Source organism: Danio aesculapii, chromosome 25, assembly GCF_903798145.1.
Source record: "Danio aesculapii chromosome 25, fDanAes4.1, whole genome shotgun sequence".
Classification (NCBI taxonomy): domain Eukaryota; kingdom Metazoa; phylum Chordata; class Actinopteri; order Cypriniformes; family Danionidae; genus Danio; species Danio aesculapii.
The window spans coordinates 3,545,793-3,566,799 of NC_079459.1; the positions used below are offsets into that span (position 1 = coordinate 3,545,793).

Here is a 21,007-nt window from a genome sequence, read left to right on the forward strand (position 1 = left end):
CACACACACACACACACACACACACACACACACTAGACATCAGAGACTTAATTTACATTTTAAAAAAGGGGCATAATGGGTCCCCCTTAATGGCTCACATGCTATTTCCACGTTGTAAAAGTACATTATATAAACACATTTGTCATATGTTGTGCTTTAATAATACTGTAATTCAATGTTTATTATTAAATGTTTAATATTTAAGTGTTATATTTATTTAGATTTAATATTTTAAGCCTTACAGAATTATTAATATCATACGTAAAACACAAGAAACACGATTTTGAAAGATGTCCATGTTATCGCATTTAATTATATTCACGTTTTTTTTTTCTGTAAGAGTCAAAACTAAATATATTCCAACTTAAAAGAATTTTTCACGTAAAAAAATGAAAATTACTTCAATATTTACTGACAGTCAAGCCATCCTTAATGTAAAAAAATGAGGTAAAAAAGTCATATACACCAAAGATGGCTTAAAGAAGGTGAGTAAATTAAGGGGTAACTTTAATCTTTGTGTGAACTTTCCCTAAAATAGATTTAATGATAAATGAACGAGATAAATGATTTAACTTGGTCATTTAATTAATTTTAACGTGTTTTTTGTTTCTATAACTAATTAAAGCAGTCCACACACACACACACACACCAGACCTGTGAAAGTCATATTGCATTTGAAACAGCTGATTTTCACACATATTATGCAATATTATTCCTTAAATAAGTAACAACTTTACCTACCTACAATTGAAGTCAGTTGATAGCCCTCCTGTGAATTTTTATTTGGTAAAACTTTACAATAAGGTTCCTTAGGTAATGCCTTTACTAACATGAAGTAATCATGAACAACACTTGTACAGCATTTATTAATCATAATTGAACATTTACTAATGCCTTATTACATCCAAGTCCATGCTTGTTTAACATTAGTTAATGCACCGTGAGTTAACATGAACTAACAATGAACAACTATATTTTCATTAACTAACGTTAACTAACATGAACAAATACTGTAGTAAATGTACTGTTCATTGCTTGTTCATGTTAGTGAATGCATTAATTAACATTAACTAATAAACCTTATTGTAAAGTGTGACCTTTTATTTCTTTTTCAAATATTTCCCAAATTATGTTTAACAGAGCAAGGAAATTTTCACAGTATTTCCTATAATATTTTTTCTTCTGGAGAAAGTCTTATTTGTTTTATTTCAGCTAGAATAAAAAACATTTTAAGGTCAATATTATTAGCCCCCTTCAGCAATATTTGCTTTCGATAGTCTACAGAACAAACCATCGTTATACAATGACTTGCCTAATTACCCTAACCTGCCTAATTAACCTAGTTAAGCCTTTAAATTGCACTTGAAAATATCTAGTGAAATATTATTTACAGTCATCATGGCAAAGATTAGATAAATCAGTTATTAGAAATGAATTATTAAAACTATTATGTTTAGAAATGTGTTGAACAGAAATTGGGGTCAAAAAATATACAGGGGGGTTGATACTTCTAACTTCAACTGAACATTTCTGCTACCTTTTAAAGTCTGAATCGGATATGAACTGAAAAATACAATCCATAAAAAAAGACTTAAAGAGTCTTACTGATGAAGGACTCGGTGCTGGAGTGGAGCAGTTTCTCAGCCCACAGCTGACAGGCCTCTGTGTGGGTTAAACTCTCGGCTCCGTAACACAGCTGATACTCCAGCTTGGGTAAAATGTGCACAGGAACGGCCTAAAACAAAGACACGCCATGATTATACACTCACACAGCTTTAAAAATACACACAGAAGGGAAAACCATGTTCTTTTCCTGACCTACAGAAGGGCCTGTTAATACACTGATAAGATATAATGCTGGACCCTACGGTTCTGCACAGGAAAGCAGACTGGTTTTCATGTGAAATCCGGAAAATCAGACTTTAATCCAGTTTGAGTGCTATTATTGGGGCATTTACCAACACAGAAAATGTACAAAAGGACAACGCAGTAACTTTTTATTGTAATTAGGGCTGCAAGACATTGGAAAAATTGGACATTGCGATATTTTGTTTTGTGGAGTTAATAATTTTAATAGAATTTTAGCAGATGATTTGAATAGCTCTATTTGGAAAGATTTCATTCATTTAGATCGACTGGGATGATCAGCACAAATTATAATAAATTACAGGTTAATTACTAAATTAATTACAAATTAAATCTTTATGGTTTTCTGGGGAGTAAAACAGTATTCAAATACAGAAATGGAACATTCAAATGTAAAATAACATGGTAATCATTTTATAAATATATTTTAAAATATCTTTATCTTTTAATCTTTAATAAATAATCTAATCCTGCAATGTGACTATTGCAGATACATGCATCGCGATATCAATGCACAAGCGATATTTTGTTCAGCCCTAATGGTAATCATAAAAAAGGTCCTGAAACGATATAAATAATTTAGTTTCGTTTAATTTTCCCCTTAAACTGCACGTTTATAAAACACTGCCATTTCTGTACAGCTTAAGAAAAACAAAACAAAAACAAGAACATGGAAATTCTTCATAAGCACAGCACATTTAGCTTAGCTTAGCATAAATCATTGAATCAGATTAGACCATTAGCATCTCGTTCAAATTTTTTTTTTGTTAATTTAAAGAAATCCTATTTAAAGCTTGACTTTTCTTAAGCTACATCGTATATTAAGATATTAATGGAAGAATCAAGAGAACCAGAAAATGTGAGAAAGGACAACCCAGTAACTTTGTATTGTAATTTAATGTTATTTACTGAAAAATAAACATCCTAAAACAGCATGAATATTTTTGATTTTGCTTAATTTTTCCTTTAACTATGTTTACAAAACATTTTTGTACTTGCTGTAGCAGTAAAAACTGGCTGTAAAAACTAACAGCACATTTAGCTTAGCTTAGCATAAACCATTGAATCAGATTAGACCATTAGCATCTTACTTAAATGAAAACAAAATGTTTGGATAATTTAAAGAAATCTTATTTATAGCTTGACTTTTCTGTAGCTATATAGTATACTAAGACTGACACAAAATCTAGAGAACCATAACAAATAAAAAAGTAGTTAAAATATAGTTGTTGTCATTTTTAGTGCAACACCTACAATTAATTTAAATGTAAATAGCAACTTTTCATCTTAGTACACAATGTAACAACAAAAGATTCAAACTTTACATAGGAAAATGATCAAAACTCTTTTTCGAAAATTATTTGAACGAGACGCTAACGGTCTAATCCGATTCAATGATGTATGCTAAGCTAAGCTAAAAGTGCTCCCGTCAGGCAGAATAAATTCTAAAAAAAGGGTAAATATCACTTGTTTAACTCTAGAGGAGTTAATTATTTGCAAACAAAGTGGAGTATTCATTTACAAATAATCTGTGTGGTATTTTGAGCTGATGCATCATAGACATTTGTCATGCTGACTTACTGACTGAAACACAAAGATTTCAAGTTAACAAAACCTTGCAAATAATCACTGACAACTATACATTTACTAATTTTATTATATAATATTATATCTAATAATAATAAAATCAATTGTGGGTGAGGTTTGAAAGCTCTCATATGTGACTGATGGTTACATGGCCAGAAGCAGACCTGTGTTTCTGAAACTGTGTGTATTGGTTTTGGTGGTTTACAAGAAAATTTGTATAATGGCATGGGTATGACCTAGTTGTACACTATTAAGCTAGGTTATGAGGACATGCCCTAATAATGGTTAAAAATCATACTTAATAGGGACTTTTGACATTCAAATTTGTGGGGTTTAGGAGTAGGGTGGGGTAAGACTATATAATACGTGTTTTTACTATATATAATACAATATGCCTGCAGAGAGTACTCATAAACCACAAATGCAAACGTGTTACCCTGAAGGTCTTTCTGTCGTGTTTCGGGTGAGCGATGTCCACACTGCTGCGCACCATTAGCAGGACGTCCAGTAGACTGTAGAGTTTGTAGAAAACACTGCCCTCTGCTGGAGGATCATAGTCTAACTCATCCTCTGCACTGGCCTGAAGATCCTCCCGCAGAAGACCTGGCAGACACAGAGAGCAATTTTTATAATAAAACAAATATTCTGTACATGTCAACATCACACTGAATCTGACAACTATGATTTAAAATTACAATAATAATAATAATAATAATAACCATAATAACAAGTATTATTAAACTAAATAATAATAATAACAATCATAATAATAATTAAACTAAATAATAATAATAATAACAACAACAACAATAATAATAATTAAAATAAATAATAAGAATAACAATCATAATAATAATAATCAAACTAAATAATAATAATAATAACAAAAATAATAATAATAATAATAATAATAAGCATTATTAAACTAAATAATAATAATAACAATCATAATAATAATAATTAAACTAAATAATAATAATAATAACAATCATAATAATAATAATCAAACTAAATAATAATAATAATAACAATCATAATAATAATAATCAAACTAAATAATAATAATAATAACAAAAATAATAAAAATAATAATAATAAAAGTAAAAGGTAAATAAAGGCACAGAATTGTAAACATTTTATTAGAAATATAGAATTATAAATATTATATAGTATATTATTTCTCAGAGATGGGTTGCGGCTGAAAGGGCATCCGCTGCTTAAAAAACGTGCTGGATAAGTTGGTGGGTCATTCCGCTGTGGCGACCCCAGATAAATAAAGGGACTAAGCCGAAAAGAAAATGAATGAATATAGTATATAATTTTATACTATATATGTACACAAATAAAACTGTTTTATAAGGTAGAAATTAAAATTAAATTGACATTTTTTACATTTTAAAAAGTACTTAATTAGATAAAACTTATTTAACTTTTTAAAAAACGCAGTTAAAGTTCATTACATAAACAGTTTATACGGTGTTAATTTTAAATAAATATACTAAATTTATCATTTTAAATGATTAATTTCTAATAAAATTGTGATGTTAAAATCACAGTTAAACAACAAAATAAAGAAAATAAAAACAATAAAATTACAATAAAATTACTTACCCTTACAAACATAATACATTTTATAATTAAAATATTTACTATACTATAAACTGTATAGTGAATTGCATAGAATTATAGTGTGTATGTGAAGCTATATGTGTATATATATATATATATATATATATATATATATATATATATATATATATATATATATATATATATATATATATATATATATATATATATGTATGTATGTATGTATGTATGTATGTATGTATGTATGTATGTATGTATGTATATATATATATATGTATATATATATATATATATATATATATATACATACATACATACATACATACATACATACATACATACATACGCACGCACGCACGCACACACACATATACATATATATATACATATACATATATATGTTTATATATTGTACATATGACAAAATCAGAAATATTAATAATCAAATGTAATATTAAATATTTAAACATATTTTTAAAAAAGTTATTAATTATTTAAATACTTGGACTTTTTTTGACATATAGGAAAACGCATTTAAGTTGATGCTAAATATTCTCGCACACAGCAGGTGACTAATGTTTATGAGTGCGTTACATGTGCAAAGATAATAGTAAAAGCATGTTCTGGTACACACTGAACCCAGAGATAGTGTTTACTGACGTTTTTTCTGAGCGGACAGCATCACAGGAGTGTCGGCAGGCAGCGATCCATCCTCCTCCTGTCCCTCTCTGGACTCCAGATACGACGACACACCAGTTTTGACCAGCGAGTGGCTCTTCACTTCAGGATGTTTCTCTTCCGGGACCTGTGCTTTGACGGGCTCCTGGCTCTTGCTGGGTGTGGATTTGAGCATGGCGTCCTGCATCTTCAGGATCTGCCCGAGCTGATCACACTCGCCTGAAATTCTCTGCCGCTTGACGCCCTTCTTGACTCCTTTGCCCCCCAGCGGGTTTGCGGGACTTGGAGCCGCTGGTTCGAGAGATGTTGCTGGCTCCTGTTACATTTGACAGGAAATTTGGATTTAGTTTTATTCTTAAAGGAGACCTATTATGTCCCTTTTTACAAGATGTAAAATAAGTCTCTGATGTCCCGAGACATAAGTCTCTGATGTGTGTATGTGAAGTTTCAGAATGTGGCTCAAAATACCACACAAATATTGTTTCTTATAACTCTTTGAAACTGCCCCATTTAGGCTGTAATCCTAATTGTGTTTTTTTGTGACTGTCGCATTAAATTCAAATGAGATTGTGCTTGTTTCAAAAGGGGGCGGAGCTACAAATGCCTATGTGTCAGCATAGTGGCAGGACTAATGTTTTAAGTAGGCATGGGACGATAACCGTTTTCAAGGTATACCATGGTTTGGAAAAGTCAAGGTTTTAAACCACCTAGGCATGTGCCGGTATCACATTTTCATGCTGTGATTAATTGATTGAGCTTTTATCACGGTATACGGTATTATCACGATATTGTAATTTTACTAGAGAAACAGGTAAAAAAAACACAAAAAACTTCAGTTTCGTCAACTTAGTAACTTTAATAACTTTTTAATTAACTAAAAGTACTTCAAACATTTAAATACAAATAAATATAAATAAAACAATACACAATAGAAAAGTAAACTTGAGCAATTATATCAAAGTGAATGTGCAAAGGGAAACCGTCTTCGATCAGCAATCCCTCTGCATTTTTTTGGAACCCAAAATATTTCCAAACCTCTGACTTTTTTTTTTGAAGGGGGATAAATTGTCGGCAGCTTCCTCCTTCCGCCATGCTTCTTCTTCGTGTGAGGTAGAGAGCGGTGGCAGCGGTGGCAGCAGTGGCAGCGGTGGCAGCGGCGGCGCGCACTGCGTGCACACAGTGCTTCTACATGCGGGGATTGTTTACATCAGAGTGCGCATCAGTTCTGCGCAGCATATATGCAGTGTTTCTTCAAGCGGTTGATGGAAAATAAGCTGAAGGGGGATAAATTGTCGGCAGCGTTCCTCCTTCCGCCATGCTTCTTCGTGTGAGGATTATAGTGCGGTGGCAGCGGCTGCGCACTCTGCGTGCACACAGTGCTTCTACATGTGGGGATTGTTTACATCAGAGTGCGCATCAGTTCTGCGCAGCATATACGCAGTGTTTCTTCAAGCGGTTGATGGAAAATAAGCTAAGGCGCGTTCTAAGAATATAAATTCGGATCTATTATTTTTCACGGTATTTTGAAGTGCCCGCGATAACAATATCGTGCATATTCATTACCGTGATTTATCGCATTACCGAATACCGGCACAAGCCTAAAACCACCAAAATGTTCTGCTATATCCTATTCCTAAGTTATGTGTAGGATTTATTTTTATATATATTTTTTTTAGGACAAAATTATCTCCAGCAGAAAAGATATCCAAAGATACCGCTTTAAATTGTAATGAAATCTGCGTTTTAGAAACATGTAGACGACAGAATTCAATGAATCATTTGAATTACTTAGTCTGACATGTTTACTGCTCCTAAATATTTAAACAGTTTCTCAAAATACAATATATTGCGTTCAAAGGGTTGTTTTTATTACCCAGACATTTAAAAAGAATATAATTTAGAGCAGTAATCACAATACCGTCAAAACGTAATATTTTTATCCAAGGTTAGTTATAGTTGTAAGCACAAATATGCGTTTTTATTTTGAATGGTGACATCCAGACATCCAAATTTTAAAGGGGCAATACCTAGTTCAACCACAGGGTGTCAAACTTACATACAGTTTGACACCCTGTGGTTGAACTAGGTATTGCACTCCAGGATCAAAACACATTTTCACTCTGCTCCTCTTCTGACGAGTCCACGCAAGCGCAGGTTGCCAGATTGATGGAGTGTGCCTGACTAACGAGCCTAAAGGCTGATTATATGTAATATTTTCTAACTAAAAGCAACAACATGCGATAGAAGGAATATTTTCCGTACTAAAAGGAGTTTTTGTCCTAACCAACACCTGAAATTTATATTTTAGAAACGGCTTTTATTTCTCACAGGTAAACAACTGATCACCTCAGACACACCTCATGTGGTTTATTCCGTGTTGCATGCTAATAATGCAAGTTTGAATGCCATTTTACATGACATTCATTGCCGTACTACTGAAAGCAGCAGCAGATAGATCACCTCAGATGTTAAAAATAAAATAAACTGTTTGAAACTGAACTTTAGAACACATATCAGTGATTCAGCATGTATATTTGATACTGATAAAGAGGTTTAATATGTATCAATTGGATTATAACCCTGACCATTTCGCTGAAGTGCAGTGAGTGCACTATTCTGTGCTTCTAAATGGCTGTATATAAATTGATATCGTTTTTCGTCTGGTGCAAACAGCCAAATTGCTTATCTCCTCACGTAGCAAGATGTTAGGACACGGAGTTACAGTGTAACCTGCTCATCTAATGTTTACGTTCATAATATTTATATTATTTGCTAATTAATATCCTCCTCATGTGGAACTCTCATTTTGGAGTCTGCTACTGTCCCACTGGAGGTCGCATTTTCGTTTGCGGGCGCATGCTTTGAGAGCCTTTCTGATTGAATGAAGCAAATATGCTGTTTTCCACCAAGGCAACGTGGGGTGCTGAAACATAATTGGCTAAAGTGGCATTGGGCGAGTTCAAATAACCAAAACAAAGACAGATGTTCCGACACGTAATGGACATTTTCAAAGCAGAATATCTGACTTCAGCATTGTTTTTCAGATAAACAATAATGTTCACTAAGCATATTTCTTAAATATCTGCAAACATATTATGATATTTTTATGCCTTAGAGGAGTTACACTTACAGCACCTTTAAGGCTTATGATTTAAAGACTAATAAAGACTAATAACATTAAACTTAAAAAAAAAAAAACTTGAATAATTGAAAACCTTGACTGAAATTCTGATTCTTATTGGCTGTTGTCATTTTCCGCTCTTGTTACATGTTTTTGTCATTCAGAACTGTTTTTTAATTGAGTTTACGTCTCGATAATAAATGGCGTCAATGAAATAAACACTGACCTGGACTGGAGGTCTCTGTGGGGAAACAATGTGGTCAATGATCAGTCGTCCTTCATCCGAATCTGAATCTGGCTCTGTTTGGTCGTCCTTCAAGGATTTTGGCCGCTTGGCAGGCGGACACTGAACGGAGGGCGTTTCGGACTCTTCATTTTTATGTTCAGCAGTCTTTCCTTGATCATCCAGAGTCGTCTTTGTTTGACCTTGTTCTTCAGGCACAGATTCTGGAGTGTTTTGAGACGGTGAGGTGGGTTTTTTTGCATCTGAAGAGTCTGTGAGTTTCTTGGGGCTTGGGGTAAGTTGAGATGGAGCTGCATTCGGATTTTGACTGGTTGTTTTCTTTTTATTTTGGTCCTTTGTTTTCTTAGTGGGCTTGTAGGACTCGCCGAAGGACTCCAGATCTGTGAGGTCAGTCTCAAAATCCATACTAGTGTCATCAAACGTCACCACACTTCTGGAGGTTTTATCCTGAGTAGAAAAAAAATTATGTAAATAAATGTTTTAGTGCTGGGCAAAGATTAATCGCATGCAAAATAAACGTCATATGTCTGTCTACTGTGTTTATTATTATGTATATATAAATACACACAAGCATGCAAATATTTTAGTACATTTTCATTTATTGTTAGATATAAAATTTATACGTATATGATACAAATGATATAAATGTAAATTTGTTTGCAAAAACAGTTGTTTTATATGTGTGTATCACATATACATAAATAAACATATTCACATACAAAAATACTGGTCAAAATACACATTACTTTATTATTTTTTTAATGTTTATTTGTGATCCCCCCCCCACCCCCAAGCTTTAACAAAACATTTTGTACAATCAAGGTTGTAAATTTTTCCCTACAGTGACCCTTGCCGCCGAAATAAATTAACAAACAAGTGAAATTAAAATGAAATTAAAACAGAAATAGATTAAAATATAATAAAGCAAAATGGATTAAAATAAAACTTATGGAATAAAAAAAATGAACTTTACAGTCTTATGTACACATTTACACATTTAAAATGAGGCAATATCAATTGTAAAAATAATAATAATAATAATTATATATGTATATATATATATATATATATATATATATATATATATATATATATATATATATATATATATATATATATATATATATATATATATATATATATATATATATATATATAAATAAATAAACAAACTTTGGATGTGACATTAATCCCAATTATTATATTATATAATATTTTAAATATTTGCATATAGTTTCGAATAGAAATACGATAATGGCTTTTCCTGAACACAATAGTCCGATATTTAATTTATTTTGTATATTTAGAATAGAATATGAACAATATGCGAACTTGTTCATCTTTAATGAAAATGTCGACTAATATATTATTTAATACTAACAGGAAATCAACATATTAGAATAATATCTGAAGGATCACACGACTGGAGAAATGATGCTAAAAATTCAGCTGTGAGGAATTAACAGGAATAAATTACATTATAAAACATATTCAAATTAGGGCGACGCAGTGGCGCAGTAGGAAGTGCTGCCGCCTTACAGCAAGAAGGTCGCTGGTTCGAGCCTCGGCTGGGTCAGTTGGCGTTTCTGTGTGGTGTTCTCCCTGCGTTCGCGTGGGTTTCCTCCAGGTGCTCTGGTTTCCCCCACAGTCCAAAGACATGTGGTACAGGTGAATTGGGTAGGCTAAATTGTCCATAGTGTATGAATGTGAGCCAGTGTGTATGGATGTTTTCCAGAGATGGGTTGCGGCTGGAAGGGCATCCGGTGCGTAAAACATGTTCTAGATAAATTAGCTGTTCATTCCGCTGTGGCGACCCCGGATTAATTAACTAAGCCGAAAAGAAAATGAATGAATGAATATATTCAGAATAGAAAACAGATATTTTAAATAGCAAATAATAAATATATTATTAGCAATGCTTTGGATCAAATAAATGCAGGTTAGATGAGCAAAAGAGACTTTTTTATAAAATACACATAAATCTACAATATAAACTAATTGTGTAAAACAAACTAAAATATAGTAAAAAAACACGCAATATTTATAATTGCACTTAATAATATAAAGATTATTATGGAGATTTATTCATCTTATATAACAAGAGTTGTATTTTATAGTAAAGACGAATTAAAATAATAGTATACTGCAATTTAATGAGTTTTATAGAAAAATAAACAATATAGTACAATATAGTAAGTTTAACATAGAGCAATACAATGAAATTTGTTTTAGATTTAAATATTTAATATAACAATAAAAAACTGTATTAATATCTTATTCCTAATTATGATATATGACTATATTTATTTTGTGACTTTTTTTATTTTGAAAAAATCGTTATTAAATCATTACGTTTTATAGGTAGCCATTAGTACAATAATTGACTTATAATTCATCTTCAATAGGTTATTAACTGTCCGGTGTTTCGTCCTCCTTTCTCTATGAACTGTTCTCACCTCAGCAGGAGGAGTGCTTTCGAAGCTCAGCTCTTCTCCAGTGACGAAAAACACCGGTCGTGTTGAAGTCTTGGAAACGAGCAGCTTCAGGCTCTCCTCGTGGAACAGCAAACTCCTCTCTCTGCAGCTTATCTCTGTCTTCAGCAGCGGAGCATCGATGAACGTCGTCTTACTCTGACAGCTGCCTACAAGTACCACAATACGTAGTTACATCCACAAATGCCATTTAAAACAGTACTGTGCCAAGAGGAAGCCCTATGTTAGCTGTACAGAAGCGCTGTCGACTTCTCTAGGCTCTGGTATGGACCATCACACAGTGCAAACGCGTGGACAGATGAATCAGTATTTCAGGTATTTTTTTCAGGAGAAATGGATGACGTGTGCTCTGGACAAAAGAAGAATTGGATCATCCAGACTGTTACCAGCAACAAGTCCAAAAGCCAGGATCTGTCATGATATGGGGTTGTGTCAGTGCCCTTGGCACAGGTAACTTGTACTTCTGTGATGGCACCATTAATACTGAAAAGTACAAAGAGATTTCGGAGCACAATATGCTGCCTTCTTTTACAGAGACACCCATACATATTTCAACAAGACAATGCAAAACCACATTCTGCACACATTACAAAGTCCTGGCTGCGGAGGATGAGGATCCAGCTACTTAACTGGCCTGACTGCAGTACCGACCTGTCTCCGATAGAGAAAACCCCGTACTGTTGCTCACCTTTTTATTGCACCTGAAACACTTCATCACTTGGTGTCTTCAGTCACTAATTTATTTTAGGTGTTGTGAAAAGGAATGGCAAAATTAAAAAGTGGTAAATGCTTTACTGCTCCAGCTTTTCTGAAATGTGTTTCAAGAAACAAAATTGGAATATGTGTTTGTTTTGAAAAAATTGTAAATAAATAACGAGAAAGACAATAAAGAATGTTTGTTGTACTGTCAGCAATGAAATACAAGCAAATTAGAAATCACTACTTTTTTATTTGCGTTTTCCATACTGTCCCAACTTTTTCTGATGTGGGTTTGTGCAAAAAGGATAGCACAAGAGTTAATGTAAACTGTGCTCACGTTCTGTTAATTCTGATACTAGAACTAGAAACTCTGAACTAGATTTACTAAAACTACACACACACACGTATATATATGTATGTATATATATATATATATATATATATATATATATATAGTATATATATATATATATATATATATAATATATATATATATATATATATATATACTATATATACATACACATATATATATACATATATATACATATATGTGTGTGTATGTGTATATATATATATGTATGTATGTATGTATGTATACATATATATACACATCCCACACACACATATATATATATACATATATATATATATATACAAATAAATAAATGAAAATACAGTAAATAAAACTAAACTAAAACTAACAGAAACCATTTATTAAAACAAATAAGAAAACTAGAATGACTAAAACTTTATATATAAAACTAACAGAATAAATAAAACTAAAACCAACAAAAACACCAATGAACAAACTAAAGCTAAACTCAAATGTATAATACATAAAAAGTAAAATCTCTAAATAAAAACTAATTTAAATATTTAAAACTATAATAACCTATTAACAAACAGGCATTAAAACAGCAGACAAGTGCTCACCTTTCCCAGGATTCATTCTGACCCACACTGGCAGCTCCCATGATTCAGTGAGCTCAGAGCTGTTGTTCAGCAGCTGAACGAAGGCCTCTTTGGCTAAACACACGTGTGGCTCGTATCTAGCGCTCAGCTTTTCTGCATTACCGTCACTGCTGATGGCCTGGAGACATTCAAAGATATCAGGACAGTCCTGTTTTACAGCTTTAATACAGCAGTGAAGTATTGAGTCCCACCAGGTTCTGTCTCAGGTCCACTCCTGTTTTCATTTTATATGCTGCCACCCAACAGCAGGGAAAGTAACAGATTCGATGTAACTTGGCTTATGCAATCAGATTACAAAAACTAAATACTTTTAATTAGAGTCTACTTTTTAAAGAGATTGTTATAAAATGAAAGTCCTGTCATCATTTACTCATCCCCCACTTACTGTTTGAGCTTCTTTCTTCTATTGAGCACAAAGGAATATATGCACTGAGGAATACTGGAAAGTAGCAGCCATTGACTTTCATGTAACTATTCCTTTGAACTACTTCTAATCTGACAACAGTTATGGATTACATGACTACAAAGGGCTGTGCAATCTGACAATAAATATTGTATGAACCAAATAAAATGTACACAGTTTCATATAACTCTATATTTTTTAATATTGAGGTGCCACAAAATATGCTTGTTTATGGTTATAATTTTTCATAATTTGTATGAGCGCAATATTACACACAATTGCAGATATAAGAATAACAGCATTGTAAGAAAGTTCAACACAATCTCACGGCAATTCGTAACTTTTTTTTAGTGGCTAATTCGTACGATCTAATTCGTACAATTTAGTACGATTTGCTCATCCTCCAATGACGGTTGGGTTTAGGGGCGGGGTTAGGTGCCACGCCTTCTTTTTAAAATCGTTCCATTTCGTACGACTGAACTCGTACGAATTCGTACGAATTAGCCACTAAACTGTCAAAACGTAAAATACTTCCGTTTCTCGTGAGATCGGGCTGGAAAGTTGCGATCTTGAAAGAACAATGTTTCCATTTTCCATTTTATTTAGCCATATTTTAATTTGTTATTTGTTTTATTAGACTTGCAATTATTAGTTTTCGAAAAAGGTTTTTACTAATATTGATTTAATATTTCTCCATTTGTAATCAAACATTTGATCTGTATTTGTAAATAACGTGAGAAATATGATCACAGAATGAGTAAACGTCTGGGTATATACAGTACTTAAAAATGTAAAATAAATAAATAGTCCTGTGGTCAACATTTATAAACTATTAATTCGTTCAATTGACAGAAATGGTATAATATGATGATAGAAATCTTGTTCAGGACATGAGAAGACTTATACTTTGATTTGAGTTTTTTTTTTGTCATGATTACATATAATTTCCACAATGGCAGTAAGTTTTTCGCATTTCTCCAAGCTTTTCTTTTTTTAACATTTAAGATTTTTATTAACAAAAAACACACATGTGATTCAGATTCATTGGGGTTTTTTCCAGCAGAGAAAATAATGTCGAAATAATGAAATATTTTGTTTCTGTCAAAATAGTACAAGTTTATCATGTCAAGATATAATATAATAATAATACTTAAAAACTTGTGACATCAAAATAAGAGTGACCGGTGCATTTATTAGACAGCAACAAGACTTTTGAAAACCATAATTTCACCTTTCACCGTAATATCACATCCAGGAACATTGGATGCACTGTCCAAATATAAATCTAAATTAAACATGCATCTTTTTAGCCAAGCTTTAACAATATATCTTATGACTCCATACATACATATATCCATATTAAAGGAAATGAATAATTCAATATTTGCTTTAAATTTATTTATATATTTATTAGATATTTATTACCACATCAGCAACTTATGGCTATTTCGTGGCCAAATGGATATACATTAAAATATTACATGATAAATACAAATTCGTATAATATTAAAAAAATTACTTATACAACTATATAAAATATAAATAGATAAAATTTCCAAAAAAATTTATTCAAAGTTAAATATGGTTTTTCAGTTCTGTTTTTGATAAAAAAAAAAAATGTAAACCTCTTCCTGGTGGTACCTTTTTAAAAATGTCCATCAAAGTACTCTCCTTATAAAAATTTTGTCTAATGGAATTTAAACTTCTACATTCCAACAAAATATGTTTGATAGTAAGAGCAGTCTGGCAGTTATTACATTTAGGTGATTCTTCGTTATTTAATAAATATAAATGTGTCAACCTAGAATGTCCAATTCGACATCTGGTATAGACCGTCTGATCATGCCTGGTTTCGAAATTATAATTTGCTAAATGTCTTTCATTTATTTTCGGGTTAATTTCATATCATTTGAAAATATTTGCTTGAAATAAATAATTTTTTGCCTGAAGTTTTATGAACTTTACCTGCTGCTTTGAAATGATTTTGTATCATGAAAAGCGCTATATACATAAATGAACTCAATACAACGTAAACACTGAAAACTGAACTGACACGGATTCAATTTACTATGATCTTTCATGCGAAGCTGCTTTGACACAATCTACATTGTAAAAGCGCTATACAAATAAAGGTGACTTGAATTTAATTAAAAAGACTTGATTTACAAAGGCACATAATCTTTGAGACAGATGCTTTTGCTTTGCTCCTTCTTATTTTAGAGATCCTGCGCTTCTACCGGTTTCAGTAGATCAGTAATTTTGAATCTTTGCACATGTTGTATTTAACATGCAGGTCCTGAGCTCTAAACACTAGTTAGTAAACGAATACTGAAGGGATCCTCACATTGTTGTAATTCAAGCAAATATCAGCACCCTCTAGTGGTTAAAAACACATATTGCAGGAACTGAAATGAACTTCACTTGTTTATGAAAATGAAGTTCATAGTAAAAAGATTTTTAAGAAAATGACAAAGCATTAAATCATTTTTATAATTATTTTGAGGTGGAAGTTTTTTTTCCCTTTCATGATTACATTTAAATAATAATAATAATAATAATAATAATAATAATAATAATAATAATAATAATAATTATAATTATATTGATAATAATAATAATAATAATAATAACAAAAGTAACATTTAAATAGTATTTATGATTTTTAATATATATATGATAGTATATTAAATATAATTATTTATATAAATAATTGTTCCTACTGAACTTAAAGTTTTTTTTTATTCAGATTTTTTCTTCATAAAATTTCGATATTTTGTTAAACAATGCAAAATAATGTTTGTTTTTATTGTGCCAAAAATAATATAACTGTATTTATCCTGCTTTTAGAACAAAAAACATAATATTAATTTACATTTAATTACATATCTTGAATACTTCAGATAAAAATTATTAAAATTGTTCATTTGTTTCTTTATTTATTCACACAATCACAGACTGGTACTTACATTGTGTACAGCATGCGCTTTTTTCGCTGGAGGAACCACTTTCGCCACAGTCTCATAATCTACAGCAAGCTGAGTGTTTGCTGGTATCGCGTTTTCTTTTACCATATCTGTTTTACCCTGAGAAGAAAAACAGAAGGGATTGATTAAACAAACACCAGTATATCACACAAACGTGTTGAAAAAGAAATATAGAATATAAGTACCATCGCCAGAATCTGTTTCTCAAAGTTGAGCGATATTGTACACACAATTTTTAGACTGGTCAGACTTGTAATCTCCTGAATACCGTAAACCTGTGGGTAACTCTTCACATGATCCAAGCAGGCGGTAAAATATTCCTATAGAGGAAAATAAATAAACAAATCGATGAATAAATATAAAACATGCAAATAATATTCTGAAATAAATAAAAATAAATTATTAATAAACGATTATTATCAAATTATTGTTTCTTCTTATTATTATTATTATTATAAACATTATTATACATAAATAATAAAATAAAATGACTAATTTTTGTACTTTGAGATTAAATACATTTATAAATATAAATAAATAAATAAATAAATAAATAATAAATAAATAAAAATTTATTTTGTATTAAATAAATAAAATAAAACACATAAAAGAATGTAAATAAAGAATACCTCAGTGTAGCGGGTGGCATCTGCTGGCATGTAGTTGTACCCATCAGCCTGCAATCTGGAAACCTCTTGCAGGTATTTCATGAACTCTGTCGCTTCATTCCTCACCAGCTCCATCAAACGCTTCGAAAAGAGAGACAAGAACCACATTAAAACTATAATATTGCATATACACTCACCGGCCACTTTATTAGGTACACCTGTCCAACTTACATTGAACATGACAACTGCAATGTTGTCATGTTCTGTACTCAAATGACCTCCACAGTCACCAGATCCCAACCCAATAGAGCATCCTTGGGATGTGGTGGAACAGGAGATATGCATCATGGATGTGCAGCCGACAAATCTGCCGCAACTGTGTGATGCTATTATGTCAATATTGAGCAAAATGTAATATTTTCAGTACCTTGTTGAATCTATGCCACGAAAGATTAAGGCAGTTCTGAAGGCAAAAGGGGGTTCAACCTGGTACTAGTTAGGTGTACCTAATAATGTGGCCAGTGAGTGTATAACTACAATACATTAAAACTACACCATATGTCTGCAAAACTGATGATCACCCCAAAAAGTCACTTCAGAAAGAAAACCCCATTTTGAGAGTTTACCTTTGAAGCTTTCTTATAATTCCTGGTTTTGAGCATGCTGAGGTATGATCTGCGCTCTTTTGCGTTGATCTTGGTGAAGCAGGGGTACGGGACTAAAGGTTCAGGAAAAGTTGAAACATCAGAGTTCTTCTCGGGTTTGGCTTTAGATTTGGTTTTTTGAGTTGGTTTGCATTCAGCCGTGGCCTCATCTGCAGCCAAGACGTTACGAACTGAATCCTCATCACACTTCGCTGTCAGTGATTCTGCATCTGCCTCTTTTTGACCGGCGTCCTCTGGTTTTACACCAGAGCTTTTAAGGACAGAAAGAAAAAAAATACAGCTCAATAATATATCATAATTTTACCTTTGGATAGATTTGCATTTTGACTTTTCATCTTTGTATTTAGATAAAGCAGAATGAAACCAGTATTGTTTACATGGGCAACAATACTTTAATACTTTTTAATTATGATTAAGACAATAGTCTGATTAAGAGTCACCATGTGAACAGCGATTCTTGATCACCGTAATCCGACTAAAGTCATAACTGAACTAAACAGAATTAGAATTAAGACGTGGATTATGCGAATATTAGGGGCATTTTTGAAGTAAACACCGCAATCAAACTATTACCGTCATGTAGGACTTTTCGCCGCATTTTGAGACAAGATAGCAAACACACACACACATCACGAAATGCGGAAGTTTTTTCCTTCCATTCGACGTGCATTATCAATAAAAACAACACTCTTCCTTCAGTCCTTCATATTCACGTCCAAGACCCCAGTTTGTCACAGGGGCATGAATGAAATGTTCATGAGTGAAAGTCAAACTGCAGTTAAAATCGAGAAATTAAAGATGAAACACCCAAAATTACACGAGACTCTGCAGGAAACGTTGATAGACTGGTGACGCAACATTCGAAAAGCACTTCACGTAATTATATTCTCTTTTTCAGATTAAGGCAAATAACTATTGCTGATGTCTATGTAAGCATAGTCAGTAGTGTCTTCAAAGTGAAAGATCTAGAAGAGCATCCTGCTGATTTGATTCAGAAGGGCACTTTTTTGTCAGACAGCTCACCGGTTTGACTTTCATACATTCACCGTCATTACTTTTAAAAAGCACCCGGTCCATTTTATTTGTATATGTTTTAATGGGACGCATAAGCTCTACAGGTGCCTGATAGTTAGCTGTGAAGCTAACGTTAACCATATTATTCCCTCTAGTGAACGCATAAAAATCGTCATCATAATTTACTCGAGTGCACGCCTCAATGTCGAATAATAATTATGTAAAAATAAATGCATATTATAAGACAATTAAAGTGTTTTCTGACCTTGCCTGCATATCAGCCTGTTGTTGGAGACCCCCAAAACCAAAATATGACCTTTTATAATGTTTAATAGGGGCTGTTTAACTGACTGTGTGAACAATATTGTACTTTGATAGTCATTGGCTGCTAATATGATTTCCCTAATTATAACTTGCAAATAATACTTTTCTCAAATGATATTATTAAGAAAGTCCGAATATGCGAATATAAATCCGACTTTACCTCAATTTAAAATTAATTATTATTAGTTTTTAAGGACTAACACTAAATAACAACCAGTCTTCCTGCAGAACTGAGGTAAATTACCACTTTACTTTACTCACCTGTGTAAAAGAGCGAACAGTTCTTTGACGTTAGGCGCCAGAGTGAACTTTTCAAACAAATCTCTGGAAAAAACATAAGGAGGAGCGGCTGCAGCTTCTTCTACATCCCTGAAGACAAAATACCGTCCATAAAACAGCTCAACGTAAACATCACGAATAACTTCTGAGAATGACAACAAGGTGGGCACCTACCATTTTAACTCCATGGCCTCTGTTTTTTTTTTTTTTTTTTTTACATTTAGATGTCATTCATATCCATCGTTATTAAAACACCGTACTGACTCTTGGGTTTTGCACGTTGACGTTTCTCTATCATCACAGTCCAAATTCCCGTAAGTTCCGGGTGGAAACAACACGTGGCATAAAGGTTCCGCTTCTAATTAAACGTTGGAATAACCGTCAAACGTTGCTAACCGTCGGTGAGTGCTTACAGTCATTATAGTTAGACCATGTTAACCACATTTTCACCACGATTTAGCTACGCTAACCTTAGTTTACCAATGTTATGTGTTGCAAAACTGGATATGTAGCCTTAATGGTTAACGTTAGGCTACCATTCATTTATTATGGTTAATTCATAATTCTGAGGTAATATCTACCAATTCTGACTTCACTTATCGTTATGTTATTTTGTTTTTTTTTCCTAAGAATTGTGTGTTTATCTTCAGAAAAAGTAGCCATCAGATATGACTACAAATACCATTGTTAAACAATTGTAATAATGTACATGTACCATAGTTTTACCATGGTATTTGTAGCAAAACTGGATAGCCTAAATGGTTAACATTAGGCTACCATTCATTTATTATGGTTAATTCACAATTCTGAGGTAATATTTACCAATTCTGACTTCACCTCTCATAATGTTATTCAATTTTTTTCTCTAAGAATTGTGGGTTTATCCTCACGGAAACTAGCCATCAGATTTGACTACAAATACCATTGTTAAACAATTGTTAAAATGTACATGTATCATATTTTTATCGTAGTATTTGTAGCACAACTAGATATAGCCTAATAGGTTAAAGTTACTGTTCATTTATTATGGTTAATTCACAATTCTGAGGTAATATTTAGCAATTCTGACTTCACTTCTCATAATGTTATTTTATTTTTTTCTAAGAATTGTGTGTTTATCTTCACGAAAAGTAGCCATCAGATTTGAGTACAAATACCATTGTTAAACAATTGTTATATAAGTTTTACCATGATATTTGTAGCAAAACTGGATAGCCTAAATGGTTAACATTAGGATACTATTCATTTATTATGGTTAATTCACAATTCTGAGGTAATATCTACCAATTCTGACATAACTTTTCATAATGTTATTTCTTAAAGAATTAATTAAGAATTGTGGATTTATTTTTACGAAATGTAGCCATCAGATTTGACTATAAATACGATTGTTAAACAATTGCTATAATCTAGATGTACCAAGGTTAACATTCTTGTTTTCATTGCAATGTTTTATACGTATTGGTTATTTTTAAATA

The 21,007-nt window shown here is 32.1% G+C and overlaps 1 protein-coding gene across 1 annotated transcript in view; it reads right to left on the minus strand.

Moving 5' to 3' along the window:
- ice2 (interactor of little elongator complex ELL subunit 2) overlaps window positions 1–19,824 on the minus strand; it is a 33,879-nt gene extending 14,055 nt beyond the window's left edge. The window contains exons 1-12 of the mRNA XM_056452291.1: window positions 19,704–19,824; window positions 19,512–19,619; window positions 17,874–18,162; window positions 17,269–17,388; window positions 16,825–16,959; window positions 16,622–16,738; window positions 13,214–13,370; window positions 11,543–11,727; window positions 9,069–9,533; window positions 5,704–6,037; window positions 3,890–4,056; window positions 1,606–1,735 (exon numbers count right to left, since the gene is read on the minus strand). Coding sequence (XP_056308266.1) covers window positions 1,606–1,735; window positions 3,890–4,056; window positions 5,704–6,037; window positions 9,069–9,533; window positions 11,543–11,727; window positions 13,214–13,370; window positions 16,622–16,738; window positions 16,825–16,959; window positions 17,269–17,388; window positions 17,874–18,162; window positions 19,512–19,619; window positions 19,704–19,717 — 2,221 coding nt within the window. The 5' untranslated portion in view covers window positions 19,718–19,824. The remainder of the gene's footprint in view (window positions 1–1,605; window positions 1,736–3,889; window positions 4,057–5,703; window positions 6,038–9,068; window positions 9,534–11,542; window positions 11,728–13,213; window positions 13,371–16,621; window positions 16,739–16,824; window positions 16,960–17,268; window positions 17,389–17,873; window positions 18,163–19,511; window positions 19,620–19,703) is intronic.
- Window positions 19,825–21,007: the final 1,183 nt, after the last annotated feature.